Here is a 15,163-nt window from a genome sequence, read left to right on the forward strand (position 1 = left end):
TAATTCTGACTAGTTGACGTCTCTCTGCACTTGGAATGCATCATCGTTTTGTTTTAATAAACATGGGTGTTGCAGGTAGGAGACATGCCTTGTTCCGTAGCAGCATGGTCCATATCTTCATCACATGAAGAAATTAGCCAATCACAATATACTGCAGTCGTTGGGCTATTGTGACGTCACCGTGCGACTTCACGAAAACCCACGTTTCTAGCTGCAACTTCTTATGTTAAAGTTCCTAGGTGAGAAGGCGAAGATGGGAGAAGAGAGGCTAGTTCGTTGCTCCGAGGCACTCACACTCGTTAGAACTGAAATAAGACGTCTGCATGGAGTACAGTTTATCGATTGGATTTACGGAGGGGGGAAACATGGGACCCGAATCGTTCAATGATGGCGCTTGTCCCTGAGCGATGAGAACATCTTCAAGACCTCCAAGACTAGTTTCGCTATCCATACTGATGTCACTCTTCATGTAAGGACCTTCTGCATGGCTTGTGGTGTAGAACTGGCCTGGAAAATTTAAAGTTTAATTTTAGTCTGAATTTAGCGAAAATCTGCGAAAGCTAAATAAAGAAATCGCAGAAAATTCCAAATTTCACAGCAACTTTTAATCATTGCAATATCAGTGATTTGAAATCATGTCTCAACCTGATTCTCTCTCTCTTTCGCGCGCGCGCACACACACACACACACACACACACACACACACACACACACACACACACACACACACACACACACACACACACACAATTAAAATGCTGATATATTTGTGCTTGCATGTATGATTCTTATCTGTATATTTACAAATAGTACAAATAATTAATACGTGATATAACTTACGAACAGTACTTCAAAAAAGCTTTAAAAGATAAATTATTAAAATTCAATTCAATGATTACTCAAAAAAAAAATGAAATGACTAATTGTAGTGCAACTGGTGCTGATTATCACTACATTAAAATTAAAACTAACTCTTACGTTTCAAATCGGCTGCTCCACTTCTTCCTCAAAAACCACGGAAGAAGAATTAGATTAGCCGCATTGTAATATTTTCCAGTTTTTATGTAGTTGTGTATAGAGAGCTTTATTTTTAATGTAGTATTGGTTTGTCTAATTTCCGTATGCATTTCAGTTGCATTCCGCTGACGTTAGGCCTACTACTAATGAGGATTTCGTCAGACTACTTACATTTCTTTAAATAAACTAAACGATATTAAAACCTTATATAATATTTAGTTTTTTGAAATTAGTGGGTTTATTTAAATTTAAGGACGCGTGATGATCGTGTGCCGTTTTTAAAGTATTTTGATATCAATTTGAGCGTAGAGAAAACAAATCAAAAGAGCAATATGACTTCAAAATATGGCGTTCGCTGGATTACATTCTGGAGTTTAAAATGACATCACCGTGAAGACTACAAAGGTTGAGATTTTTTTTTTTTTTTTTTTAAATAAGAAATTACGTTGCTCCTCTGCTGGTTATTCAATGCAATGTGACAACTGCTTCACAGTTTCCATAGAGATTGCTGAACTGAGAAATTAACAGAATACGTGCGTTGCTAGTCACCATCTGTTGCTAGGCAACGACCAGTGTTTAACCGCTGTAGTTACATAGCGAGAGTACAACCTGCATAACCAGGCTCAGCACAGCAGAAGGAAGCGAAAGGGCGGAATTGTCTATAGCAGAAGCCCTGTTTATGCTAATTATCTTTGGACCCGTGTGATTTTAGAAAGCAGAATTGTAATTTTAGTAAGATAAAATTATTATCTTTACAGGATGAATGTAAACGAAGTCCAAAATTACATCTGAATACTAAACTTAATTCGGCTAATATAAAAAAGCTAACCGCTATTGATCTCGGCAAGTATAGGAGAGCTGTGGCAATTTTAATTAAGAATCCTGGTGAAAGAAGAAACCGCCCTATAATTTTTACGCAAAGGCAAGAGATGCCATAAGATGTACCGTCGCGGTCACAAAAACTGTCAGGTGTGAGACAGCATTACCTAAGTTTTCCCATATATTACACTTAGATAACATCTGAAGCAATTTTCACGTATGACAGGCTTTTTTTAGCCTCGGTTGTGCTAGGCAAAGTAGATTGCGTTTGACAAGTGGTGAGATGAGGAATAAACCTTTATTTTCTTCTCTCTCTCTCTCTCTCTCTCTCTCTCACACACACACACACACACACACACACACACACACACAATAAATACAATTTGTTTATGAAAAATTAGGATTGTATTTTGGAATGAAAAACATTCAGTCGGTAAAAATACCTTGTTCAGATTACAAATGAAGATCGTTGTACTATGAATATTTCCCAATGTGCAAATCAAACTTTCAATAAAACAGCAATTATTATTGCTGTTTTTTTGAAAGTTTGAGTAAAATAAACATACAAGTGCAAATAAATATTTTATTTTTACTAAAAATAAATTTTGATCAAAGAAGTGATCAGCTGAAGTGACGCTGGAAGTTGGTACAGCACTTGGGTTTTCAACGTTAAAAGACTGCTCGAGAACAAAGTGTAATAAAAATTCTCCAATGAGTTTAGCATTAAGTAACATTAGAGATTAATTCAAAGTTCACGTGTTGGCATTGATAAGGGGTTAAAAGAAATTTTCAAAGAAACGGCTAATTCTAAATGAGCTCCAAATTAATCTTTAATGTTCCTTAATGCTCATCCTTAGGTAGATATTTTCTGTCATATTTGTTTGTCCTTAACAGTCGTTGAAAATCTGTTGCATTTTATACCTTAATTATATACTTGTTCATGCACGTTTGGGAAGACTTTTAAAAGAAATAAGAAATTTCTAGAGAAGGATAACGTTTTATTTCAGCTAAATAATAAGAGCTTATATATTTTAAATGTAAAATAAAATACATTTATTATTTAACAAAGGTGCTCCAGATAATTTTTCCTGACAACCCTTAGTTGCAGCCTCTCTCTCTTGAATTTTTTAGACTCATTTTCCTATTGTACTGTTTGTATTTTCATTTAATTTGACTCAAGTGATATTTTTAGTCGACTACATTAATTTTAGTTGATTACAGTAATAAATATTCAAAGGGAGTGGAAAAGAACTGTATTAATAAAAGATATACACTTTAAAGGGTACTTATTTTTAAGAACCAGCAAAACTGATGAGAAGTCTCCACTTTATAGTTGCGCATGACCAAATCAGTGGGAAGTGTTCGATTGCTGTACGAGCAGAATGAATTGGTATTATTTGAATGATGGATTTTATATGACTTGAAAACTGCTGGCACATAATGCGGCATAGATGTGTGTATCCTTATGTCAAGAAACTTTCAAAACTTTCTTGCCAACTCATAAACTACTTTTGGTCTAGGAGCTAGGTGAAGTTCGAAGACTAGTGGCCTATGCCAGAGGCCACATGAGAGACAGATGGCAGCACTCGTTTTGGTGGGTGTATATAAGAGAACAGAAAACTGAGGAGCAAGAAGTAGGATAGAAAGAGGAAAAGTATGATTTACTAAATTGAACACTATTTCACCACATTAAAGGAATCGTCGCAAACTGCAACAGGTAATGCTGAAGAGTGTGCTAATTACTACTGCATACAAGCAGATATTAAAAAAAAAAAAAAATCAAATTCAGACTAACAGATAATAAAAATTGCAGACCAGATAAGTAGGACCTACACTCACCCAGGGAAGCAGCGGCATGGTATCCTGCTAACAATATGGCGCAACTGCTGCCTGAAACATGCAAGGAATTCCTTCCCATTGCATCAACCTTATAGGCAAATTCGGATATCCACTTGAAATAAAACACAAAAGAAAGTTTAGGGGAACCACAGTGACTCCTTCTTCAAGGAGGCATCGAAGTCTGTAGATTTAAACGTTAAAACACAAAGAAACTCAAAAGACACAAAAATGAAACTAATTTAACAAACTAAATTAAAATACGGGTAACCATATGGAAGAACGAAAAACATGGAGGGGAGGGGGAAAAAGAACAAAAAAAAAAATACAAAGTGACTATGTGCTTTCCGTATCAGCAGTCACTTAAAAACACAGTCACAAAAAACAGACTACTTTAAAATATAAATTTATTCCAGATTTGATTTTGTTAATCATTGTTTGATTCCACCATGTTTAATTTACACTTTAGTAAGAGAAAAAGAGCTAAACAACATCCAAATGAGCGTTATTGTAAGATTAAATATCAAGGGTGTGTATATTCCATCATATAGCCAGGTGGTCAGCGTGCTGTACAGGTTACTTAAGCCGCATATTTGAATCTACGTGTACTAAAAATGCCATATGTTTTTGTATTCTCTATAATAATAATAATAATAATAATAATAAGTTTCCCCATATGCCCCATATGTTGCCCCGGAACTCCTCCTCGGAGGAGTTCTGGTGCCCTGAGCCCACTGTAGTTCTGTCTAGCACTCAACCCGCCATTCACCATGCTGAACAGCAGCAAGTATGGATATAACCTCAAAGAAGGGAGGTAAAACCTGTACACCCTCATCAACCTGATGTATATGGATGACTTCAAGCTCTACGCGGCAACCGAGAAGCAACTCCAGCAGCTGCTCCGAATCACCGAAGTGTTCAGCAGTGATATCAGGATGGAATTTGGTCTAGACAAAAGCAAGATTCACTGATTGCATCAGGGGAAATTAGTCGGCCAAAACTACGAACTGTAGACTGGTAAAGAGATCGAAGCCATGACAGAGGGAGATACCTACAAATATTTAGGGATGATGCAAGCTCAGCAGTTGCAGCACAAGGAAATCAAGGCCTGCCTGACCGAAAAATACCATCAGAGACTCAGAAGTCTGCTGAAAGCAAAGCTGAACGGAGGGAACATAGTTAACGCCATAAACACCTATGTAGTCCCAGTACTAACATACTCCTTTGGAATCCTAGATTGCTCTAACACTGAGCTGGAGGATATCATGAGAAAGACAAGAACAATTATGACCAAGAGCTGCCAACATCACCCGAAATCAGCCGTGGAGAGACTGACAATAGCTCGAAAGAGGGAAGAAGAGGCCTTATAGACCTCATCGAGCAACAGAAAACAGCGAAAGCTAACCTGAAGGATTACTTCCAGAAAAACATAACATCACTCTACCAGGCCTTAAGGAAGACAGACAAGCAGCATACACCAATCAACCTAGGCGAAGAGTCCCCTCTCGCCCAGACCGCACAAACGAAGCTAGAAAGATGCGCGAATGACACTCCATGGCAGACATCAAATCACATAGATAAAATGGATTCCAATGCATGGCTCACGAGTGGGCACTCTTCCCCGAGACTGAAGGATTCATGCCATCAACACCAGAAACTATAGAAAATACATCGCCATGGACCCCGGAGTATCAGATGACACATGTCGATGATGCCGCCTAGCCTCAGAAATGATCCAACATATCACCACGGGATGCAAGGTGATCATCCAGACTGAGTACAGTCGTAGACACGACCAGGTAGCCAGGATAATACATCAGAAGCTAGCAAGGAAATATCAGTTGATCAAAGAAAGTGTACCGTATTATAAATACGAACTCCAGCCAGTACTAGAGACCCCAACCCACAAGCTGTACTGGGACTGCGCCATAATAACGGACAAGACAATCTCGCACAACAGTTATAACCCTTGTCAACGAGAAGAAAAGGGCTACCTATCTGATTGACAAAGCAGTGCCCAGCACTAACAACCTCCAGAAAACCCACGAATAAAAATCAGGAAGTATACGAACTAAGACAGGAGATAAAATGGATATGGCATATGCAACAAGTAACGACCATCCCGATCAACGTGTCAACCACCGGTATGGTGCCAAAGACTCTATATAACAGCCTAGCAGCAATAGGTCTTCCAGAGAAACCTGTAAGGAACTCTAGAAAGTCGCAATTCCGAATACCTGTAGGATGATAGTCAGAGAGTTCCTTGACCAACAGTAACAGCAGACATAACAACCACCCTGTGTACATGGTAGCAATACCTCTCACGGGGTGGAATCCACCAATCAGGGAGAAATAATAATAACTAGGCGGCTCCGCCTCCCTGCTCTCTTCGCTCGCCAACCCCCCCCCCCCCGATGTAGACTCGAACGAGAAAACGTTCGAATCTACAACAGTCCTTTTCACTCTTTTAGCTCGTTTCTTCCATGAACGCTTCTCCGTCGTCATAAATGTAGATTGTGTCGAATTGTGGAACGTCTCTAACGGACGTTAAACTCGTCGTTCCTTTCACCATGGCACCTGCTCTTATTCGCATCGTATAAGGGCCGTCGCCACCTTGGAAGTCCGTGTTTTCGGCATTAAAAGACGCGAAGGCGTAAAGATTGTTGTTGACTAGAACGTTTTCTCGGAAGCCTCCCTTTTTCCATGTTATCAAACAACAGTCTTTAAAGCGTCTGAATAGGTATCTGCCGTCGGAAAACATACATGCGGCTCTTCCGAGTTCGCTGTGAAAATATAATCCGCCGCAATGTTGACATTCATCTACCGTATCACCTAAATCGCAATACGATACTTCAATGGTTTCTTCGTTATTAGGATCTTGTGAAGATCTCACGTTACATCTGAGCCATTTAACTGTTCGCTGAGTTTCGGCCTGTTTTTCGTCCATATTAGCTACCCGCTTCCTGTAGCGTTGATTTTCCACTTGCTCCGTCGTCAGTGAACTTATTCTATGATTAGTTTATAACCTTTCCGCATGTTTCTCTCTATATTTCCGTGAAGATTCATGACTACTTCGTTTTCTCTAGGAATCGGTGATTGCCAATCTAGGTCGCGGCATTGTGTTAATTACTACGTTAGTATGTATAATTAGCAAATCAAATGTCACGGATTCCACACACCTGTCGAAACGCACTGATCAGGAATGACCTATGTAATGCGCGAGCAATATTGTTACATCCGAAAGAGCAGGACTAAAACATTTACAAACTATACAAATATTTAAACTATTTACAAATATACAAACTATGTCGGGTTCCTTCATCAGCTAACATTACAATGGAACATCAAATGATGCCAGGAGTGGTCATGTATTAGATAGTGAACCAGTGCACGAGGTTGGTGAACGTTATAGAGGCAGTTATGGCTCGAAGAAGTGACGTAATTGCCCCACCTACTTCCATTGGCTCGAATAAATATCACTAGGAGGAAAACTTTTTTTAACGTATAGAGAGATAATAATAAAGTTTTTATAATAGTCAGAGTTCCTCGACCAACAGTAATACCAGACATAACCACCCTGTGTACTTGGTAGCAATACCCGTCATGGGGTGGAATCCCCAGTCAGGGAGAAATAATATATAAGAGCAATAATAATAATAAATAGCAATAGGCCTCCCAAAGAACACTTACATGAAACTCCAGAAAGCTGCGATCCTGAACACCTGTAGGATAGTAAGAGAGAGTTTCTCGATAAACAGTAATAATAACAATAATAATAGTAACCAGACACAACCAACAACCCCATGCACTTGGTACCAGTACCCCATAAAGGAGAAAAAGTTTTTATAATAATAATACGCGTATCATTGATGACTTGCAAAGTTTCTCGACAGTTAAAGCTGTAACAATAAATCAGAAAACTAGCCTTGCCGAGCCCACAAAAGGCACCCACAAACAGCAAGTGTAGATATGTTCACCCCCATCCCCCTTCCCTTACCGTTCCTCCAGATGTCTTACTTTCTTACTTCAGAAATAGTCATCGTGTCATCCCAGTTCGATCATATCATATATTAAATGGCTATCGTATGTCTAAATATCATATGTCAAATATTAATGGCTAAACATTATTTGATTTGACCTTTGGAGTTTATCACCGGTTTGAAAAAGTGGTTTCCCTTCCCTTTCATAGAGAGAGAGAGAGGAAACAGATTATCTTATTTAATATGAAGTTAAATTAGTTATATATTTCTTAACTAAAATTCTTGCAATTGTATTTATCTTAATTTTACCTCATATAGTTATTGTCTTTGAGTACTTATATTGTGTGGAATATCGTGCTGTGTTGTTTTTGTCCACCTTGAGCACTTTGTTTTATAATGCTTTCTTCAGTGGAATTACAAACTAAATAAGTACATTACGAGCAGTTGTATCATTAGTGATATCCTGTATCCTGTAACAGTGATATCAGTGAAATGTGTATGTCTTGCACATATTAATTGCACTAAGACAATCTCGTTAGTTCGAAACTGAAAGATGCATAATTGCGAATAAAATCTATATAATTAATTCGATATATTTCATTTTAGTGCCGAAGATCAGACTGTTCTTTGAAAGGTATTGGGACTTATAAGACAGACAATGCGACTGAAGAGCATGAAAGTGTTTTTGACATTTGAGGAGGGTAAATTTTAATCTCCATACCTTCTTTGACGTGAAAGAGTATAGGGAATTACGCTGTTTAAAAGGGAATCACATTCGTCTATCTTTTCCTCTTGAAATTTTTGTATATTTGTCGCATGTAACATTCGCCTGTATTTGTTAGGTGAATAAAACAGATGAAAACAAAGTTCACTTTAAAAGGATACTGCACTGTACACTAATGGGCTAACAAGTGGTGCTCAACTCCTGGCTTACGAGAGTGTCTTAGGATAATGTGAAAATTATAAGTCGTTAAACATTTTATTTGATTCAAAAATAAATATACTGTAGATAACTAAAAAAAGAAGGTACGAAGTAATATAGAATAAAACATGGAACCCCGAAGAGAAATATTTCGCACCACAAAAGTAAATGCTAGTTTATTGTTGTACATTCACTTTGATTCACTTCTGACGCAATGAGAAATGTTAGAAGTTCATCAAAGTAAAACCCAAAATACTGTAATCTGTGGCTGAAGCAATGCTGTAGTTTCCAGAGAAGCATAGCTATGTGGGTCACATTTCTATGCTTCTCTAGCACCCTCTCCCGGAGTGATATTCGCGTTAGTTACTAACGCGAATATTTTTTTAAAATTCACTATCATTACTTTTTTTTGCCGCGCTGTGAATGTTCAGGGAATGCATGCTTCGATTTCGTTTGAGAAATGTATTTACCCTCCAGCCAGTTCCAGAGTCTTTCCAGTGTAGATATGCTCTTGCGAACCAGCGGGCATTATTTCTGCCTGGGCTTCTTGGTATAATTTCGTTAATCACTGCCTTGAGTCCTGTCTTATTGTATTACTTGAGTCTTGTTAAGAGTGTGAGATCATATTCCCTATTGGTCAGCAATTGAAATTCCATCCACAACTTCACTGTGAGCTAGTATGTTGAAGGTCTGAATTTTGCATTTGATTTCTCTTCCACTTTACGATTAATTGTCATTTGCTGTTTTTCAATCTATATATAGTATTCATTAAAGATAATCTACTTGCGAAATTGCAGCTGAATATTTCCAAGGGTTTTCCTTTTATGCTTCTTTATGTAACGATGTAAATTTTGGAAGCCAGCATCAGGATGCCATCTCAAACATTTTGGTTGTTAGTTCTCAGCCTTATTTAAAGTTGACATACCATCTCGGTCTTACTACCATGGTACAAATATATTTTATCTTAGAATCAAGAAGTTAAGTAACATTCTTTTCGAAAAAAAAAAGAATCGTTTTATTCTAGTAACAACAAATATGCCTATAGTGACGTGTGTGTGCGTGCGTGCGTGCGTGCGTGCGTGTGTGTGTGTGTGTGTGTGTGTGTGTGCGTGCGTGTGTGTGTGTGTGTGTGTGTGTGTGTGTGTGTGTGTGTGTGTGTGTGTGTGTGTGTGTGTGTGCGTGCGTGTGCGTGTGTGCGTGTGTGTGTGTGTGCGTGTGTTTTGGGGTATAGTCAGACTGTTTCTAGTTCTACAAAATTTTTGAGCCTCGTATTCGGAATCCATGCTTTCTGCAAAAAACGCACGACGTCACCGATCGTGGAATTCTGCTGAATTCATTTCAATCTAATGATACCGAGTTGTCATCATTCATGAGCGGTTTTAACACCTGCAGTAAGTCTGCGCACTCCACTGTGGGAAGTTCTGAGCTTCAACTCATTAACTTGAAGTCAAAAATCTAGGAAGAATCTTCTGAAACATACGAGAGATTGATTAGATCAAGGTGTTTGTCTAAGCTTACATAGCATGTGTTGAACTTTATAAGGGAAAAAAAATTAAACGCAGTTTAACCATATAAGGTAGAACTATATTTCATTTTTTCCATGAACTTCTGTTGCTATTATAGCAGAAGTTCATGGAGGAATATCTCTGTTTCCGTGACTGTTTTAATTTTTTATGTTTGTAGTAGCACTCGTTGGGTGGTCATTTCGATTTTTGGGATACGTGTTTCCCCCCATCTTTCAGATAGAAGTTGATTTGCATGTCCATCTCATATGGACTTACTTTCTCCATTTTAATAAACATTTCGTTTTATTAATCTGGTTTTAAAAGTTTTTAATACACATCTGAGTAAACTTAATTATTACCGTCCGATGGATTGGCGAGATACGCCAGAGGATGTAGGAGAAACTGAAAAGCATCCAAAGCCATATCTCCAACGGTTTCGGATGCCCCTCAGTTTCAGTGATTATTTTACTTTTTTTCATGGGTGCATTTCAATAGTATTAAAGGTTGTACTAATGAAATAATGCATACTGTAAATACTGTTTACTGTTTTGTTTAAAAGGGAATCACATTCATCTAAATTTTCCTCTTGAAAATTTTGTAATTTGTCGCATATAACATTCGTTAGATGATCATTTCACTATGCCTTTCCCCTCTTTTTTGGATTTTGTCCTATGATGTGAAAACAGCGCTTTTATTGGGTCACACGAGACGTTTGGAAATACATCTCATAATGGACTTACTTTCTCCCTCCATTATGATTGTCTGATTTGTTTTTATAAACATTTCGTTTTATTAATCTGTTTAAAATCAATTTTTAATACACATCTGAGTAAATTGAATTCTTACCGTCGGATGCATGGGCGGGATACGTCACAGGAGGTAGAGGAAACTGAGAGGCATCCGAAGCCGTGTCTCCAACGGCTCCTAGCCGTGGGTAGGGAGGCGCTGTGTGAAACAGACAGTGTTAGTCCTTGAATTAATTATGTCTTTCTCGACATAAACAATACTACACTCTGAAAGGATGTCCTACACTCACTATGTAAAATAATTATTCTGCTATATTAGAGTTACTTGGATGTGAGAAGATGAAAAATGATGGAAACTTAATTATGATAAGCATTAGAATACATGATATGTTGTTAGCTAGAATACCACGTAGTTCTATGTAAAAGGATAGGGAGAAAATACTCAAATTTTTAATATATTTTATTTAGACGTAAAACTTTGGCGTCATCTTTAAACGTATTTCTTTATTTGGTTAAATTAGCAGACATTTAAATAGAGGTTTAATGAAGTGCTCTTTGAATCGAAATCAAAGAAAAGCATAAAGGAATAATATAATGACCTTTTTTTTAAACAACACAGTCGTTTACTATAAGGTGTGAAATTTATTTTCATTCGGCTGTTTAAACACTCTTTATGTGATCCAAACAGCCGCAATTAACCAAACTTGGCCATCATAAGCTGCTTAATATGCAAAGAGATAAAATAATTGTGCTCTGAATGTAGACCGTAACCACATGTACAAAGTTCATAGATCATGAGATGATAAAGAAATATCTAACTGAAGGAACCAAAAAACAAGGAAATGAAATGTTCCGTTCACTCTAAAAAAAACAGAATGATTGTACCACAAGCATTTCAGGGTCCGGCTGTAAACTTAATTGAGAATTGCCATTACGACTCATGCGTAACTGTCATAATTATGAAGAACGGTTCAGGAGGTGCGGACTGCAAAGCTTGGAGATTAGGCATCTTTTGAGGGCGTTCACAAGGAGGGTCAGTAAAATAAACCATGGAAGTGTTATTCTTATTGGCAGGAGAGATAACAGTCAGGGTGCACAAATATAAAATCTCACGGAGTAATAGAAGATTAGATGGCGCGGTAGTACAATGGTTATAATTACTGTCTTCACCACACAGGGTGGAAAAGGCCCGGGTTTGAATTCCCTTAATGATAGAAGGGTTAGATCTCACAAAGTTTACCTTCGGGAAGCGTGTTGTAACTCACTAAATAAATTGCCTGTCACGGTGACCGAAGGGGAAAGTTTGAAAAACTTCAAAGCGAAATTGAATTGTCAAAATTTTGGTGATGGAAAAAAAAAGAGAAATATGATCGATTCTTTTTTTTTTTTTTTTTTTTGGCGGAGGTGAAAAAGCTCGCATCCTTTCATTATTTAGCCATTCTAATACTTATACTACAAAGCATCAATGATCGTCAAGTACGAATATATACGAATACGAATATTTACACATTGCGGCCAAATTATCAGATTCCTATTTCTCATCGTAGACTATGCAGAGAGAAGGTGGATCAAATTACTGATGTATTTCTAAGATAGGAAGGAAAGAAGGAAGAACAATATTCTCATGTTCCAGGTTAATTGTTGGTGTGTGTAGCTGTTTTATGCAGTGATATTGCAACCCTTAGTGGTCATTAGAATAATCAAAGTCATCACATCAAAGTTATATTGCACTATTAAAACCAGCAAACAGAGTACATTCACATGGTAAAATTGTGTTGCAACTGATTGCTACTCACTCACAACCAGTAGCGCTTTCCTATATCCAGTCATCCAATGAGAATTGTCAGCGGTGCAAAGACTATCAATAGGAAATTTTGGATAAAGAGAAAATGTTCTGTGGTGATATAAATTTGACGGATAATCTCACAAGGTAGTGAAACTCACAATTGTCATTACTATGGCACAAGCCTGAGAAGGACTAATTATTATGCCGGGAGGGGGGGATGCTTCTTCCATGGCCTTTACAATAATCAAATTTCAATTTCACAGAGAAATTTCAGAATCGTCTGGAACGTATGAGGTCAAGAAGTTATCATTCGACTACACTCAAAACTGGCACTGCATTACAATAAGAGTTGTGTAACCTCCTTCTTGATACCTTTCTTCAGAAACTATCGGGATTGATATTGCTGACAAGAAAATCTTGACCTTCATCATGTCGACCCGCCTTGAAAATTTGCACATGTGTAGATACTCCAATGAAAAGTTAATATAATAAAATAAAATAAATAAATGAACAAAAAACATTTTCCATATTACCAATACGCTACAGCTATCTATCCTACAACCATTCTTCCTCAGTTTAAATTTATGTACCCTGTGTGTTGTCTGAGCAAGAGTTAGGACGTCATCAACATTTAGCTTACTCGATCCATTCAAAACCTGAAACACCTCAATCAGATCTTATCACAGGTAGCTGGTTTCCAGATGCTGCAATTTGCAGAACTTGTGTCTTTTTTGGTACGAGTATACTTTTGTTCTCCTCACTAATCTCGTTGCTCTTCTCGTTCCAATAGATCTACATCCTTCATAAAATGAGGCTTTCAAACCAGTATGCAGTGCCTAAGATGCGGCCTTACCATTATTTTTATACAGCTGAGTAATTAATACTAATATAATATTTGTTATGGAAAAAAACCATAAGTATCCTTTTATGGCATCGGAATGCCAAGGTTAATTGCCACATCTCTGCTGGCAAAATTCCTGTATATCATTGAAACCCTCACGAGCTATCCTAGCAGCCCATCTGAATTGCTCAGAGAACTTCATGATCGGCTGCACAGTTATCCCCACCCCTCACATTTTTTTATTCTCTACTGCCTTGAATGTTGTACCACAAAGTTCTTATGTTATGCTGGGATTTCTGATACCCATATTTGCATGACCTTACATTTGGCAATAGTAAAGTTTAATTTCTCAGCCTATTTGCCTAACTTTTCTAGATATTGTTGTAGTAGCATACTGTCAGGTATGCAACCTTGGAAACCTTTGTATCATCTGCAAGATTAGACATTAAGCCTGACATGCCTTCATCAGTATTATTAATAAATACTGAAAACAACAATGGGCCCAACACTGAACCCTGAGGAACTCCACTAATAATATTAGTCCACCAAGAGCAGTGTCCATTAATAACCACCCTTTGTTTCCTGCCGCTTAATCATCTACAGTTTTATCCACAGCAGAAATTGCTGATAGACAATAGTAAATTGCGCATAATACCACATTGCTCCAATTTGTACTGCAGCTAATCAGAGCTGGTAACCATGTGCAACAGTATCAAAAGTTTTTCCGAAATCTAAGTATATGATTAAGAATTAATTTTTGCATCAATTTCCTTTTGTTAGTATCCATTCAGATTAGTCAAACAAGATCCATGCTGTGATAGCTGTATGACTGCATTCCTGTTCAGATGGTTATTACTTTTTTAACTAGCGACTCTGTTATTTCTCCTGGAATAGAAGTCAAGCATACAGGTCTGTATGCTTGACTGTAATTACATACTTCAACCTTTTATCCTCTTTTGTAAATTAGCGAGACATTTACACATTCCCAATCCATAGAAAAACTCCTTGAATCCAGCTGTGGATACAAACTGTAAAGCAAAAAAAAATCATAAATGTAATGAAGAATGTATAATTCGTTCCGCTTCCATTCGCTATTATGCTTCATATGTGTTTATATCATGCTTATATTTCACCACGCGAACACATGAGCTTGTGCAATAAGACAGCGAGCAAACTAGCGGGCTATACCAACACCAAGCATGCGATCAACAATATATTTTTTGTGTTTACAATATTATCTTTTCAGTAAAGTTTTGGAAGATATTTTTTGTATCCTACAATTTGTATGGGTAAATATTTTTTTTTCTGAGACTGCATTTCACCCTAGCAACCCTTCCACGCTGTGCAGAGAAGACCTAGGTTAGACAGGAGAAATTTATGGGCTTTGATATAAAACAATGACCTTTTATGACCTTACATGGTTTGCCACGAACTCAAAACTATAACATAGAAATAAATACTTCGCATTTAAATTTTGTCGCAGATATTGTTCATCAAGAGGCGATCAACCACCTCAGTTAGCTATGAGTTAATGTGCTTTAAAATAAATTGAAGCATGTTGAGTCATGAAATTAAATCATTATTACAATTATATAAATATTAACTGTAGTTATAGTTTAATGTTAAAGTTACTAGATCATTCGGAATCTAATGCGGAAAGTTAATTATAAGACAATGTTTGAATCATGAAAGTTTTGTTTTAAGAACTACC

The 15,163-nt window shown here is 37.3% G+C and overlaps 1 protein-coding gene across 3 annotated transcripts in view; it reads right to left on the minus strand.

Moving 5' to 3' along the window:
* Nucleotides 1-268: 268 nt before the first annotated feature.
* LOC150087817 (LIM homeobox transcription factor 1-beta) overlaps nt 269-15,163 on the minus strand; it is a 256,436-nt gene continuing 241,541 nt past the window's right edge. For 2 of the 3 annotated variants that reach the window (XM_090370442.1, XM_090370441.1), the window contains 2 exons: nt 10,926-11,024; nt 269-507 (listed from right to left, as the gene is read on the minus strand). In XM_090370442.1, the coding sequence (XP_090226568.1) occupies nt 269-507; nt 10,926-11,024 (338 nt within the window). The remainder of the gene's footprint in view (nt 508-10,925; nt 11,025-15,163) is intronic. The other variant, XM_090370443.1, reaches the window with a different exon arrangement.

The sequence above is a fragment of the Mastigoproctus giganteus genome, chromosome 3, assembly GCF_048544385.1.
Source record: "Mastigoproctus giganteus isolate SK-2022 chromosome 3, ASM4854438v1, whole genome shotgun sequence".
NCBI classification, from domain to species: domain Eukaryota; kingdom Metazoa; phylum Arthropoda; class Arachnida; order Uropygi; family Thelyphonidae; genus Mastigoproctus; species Mastigoproctus giganteus.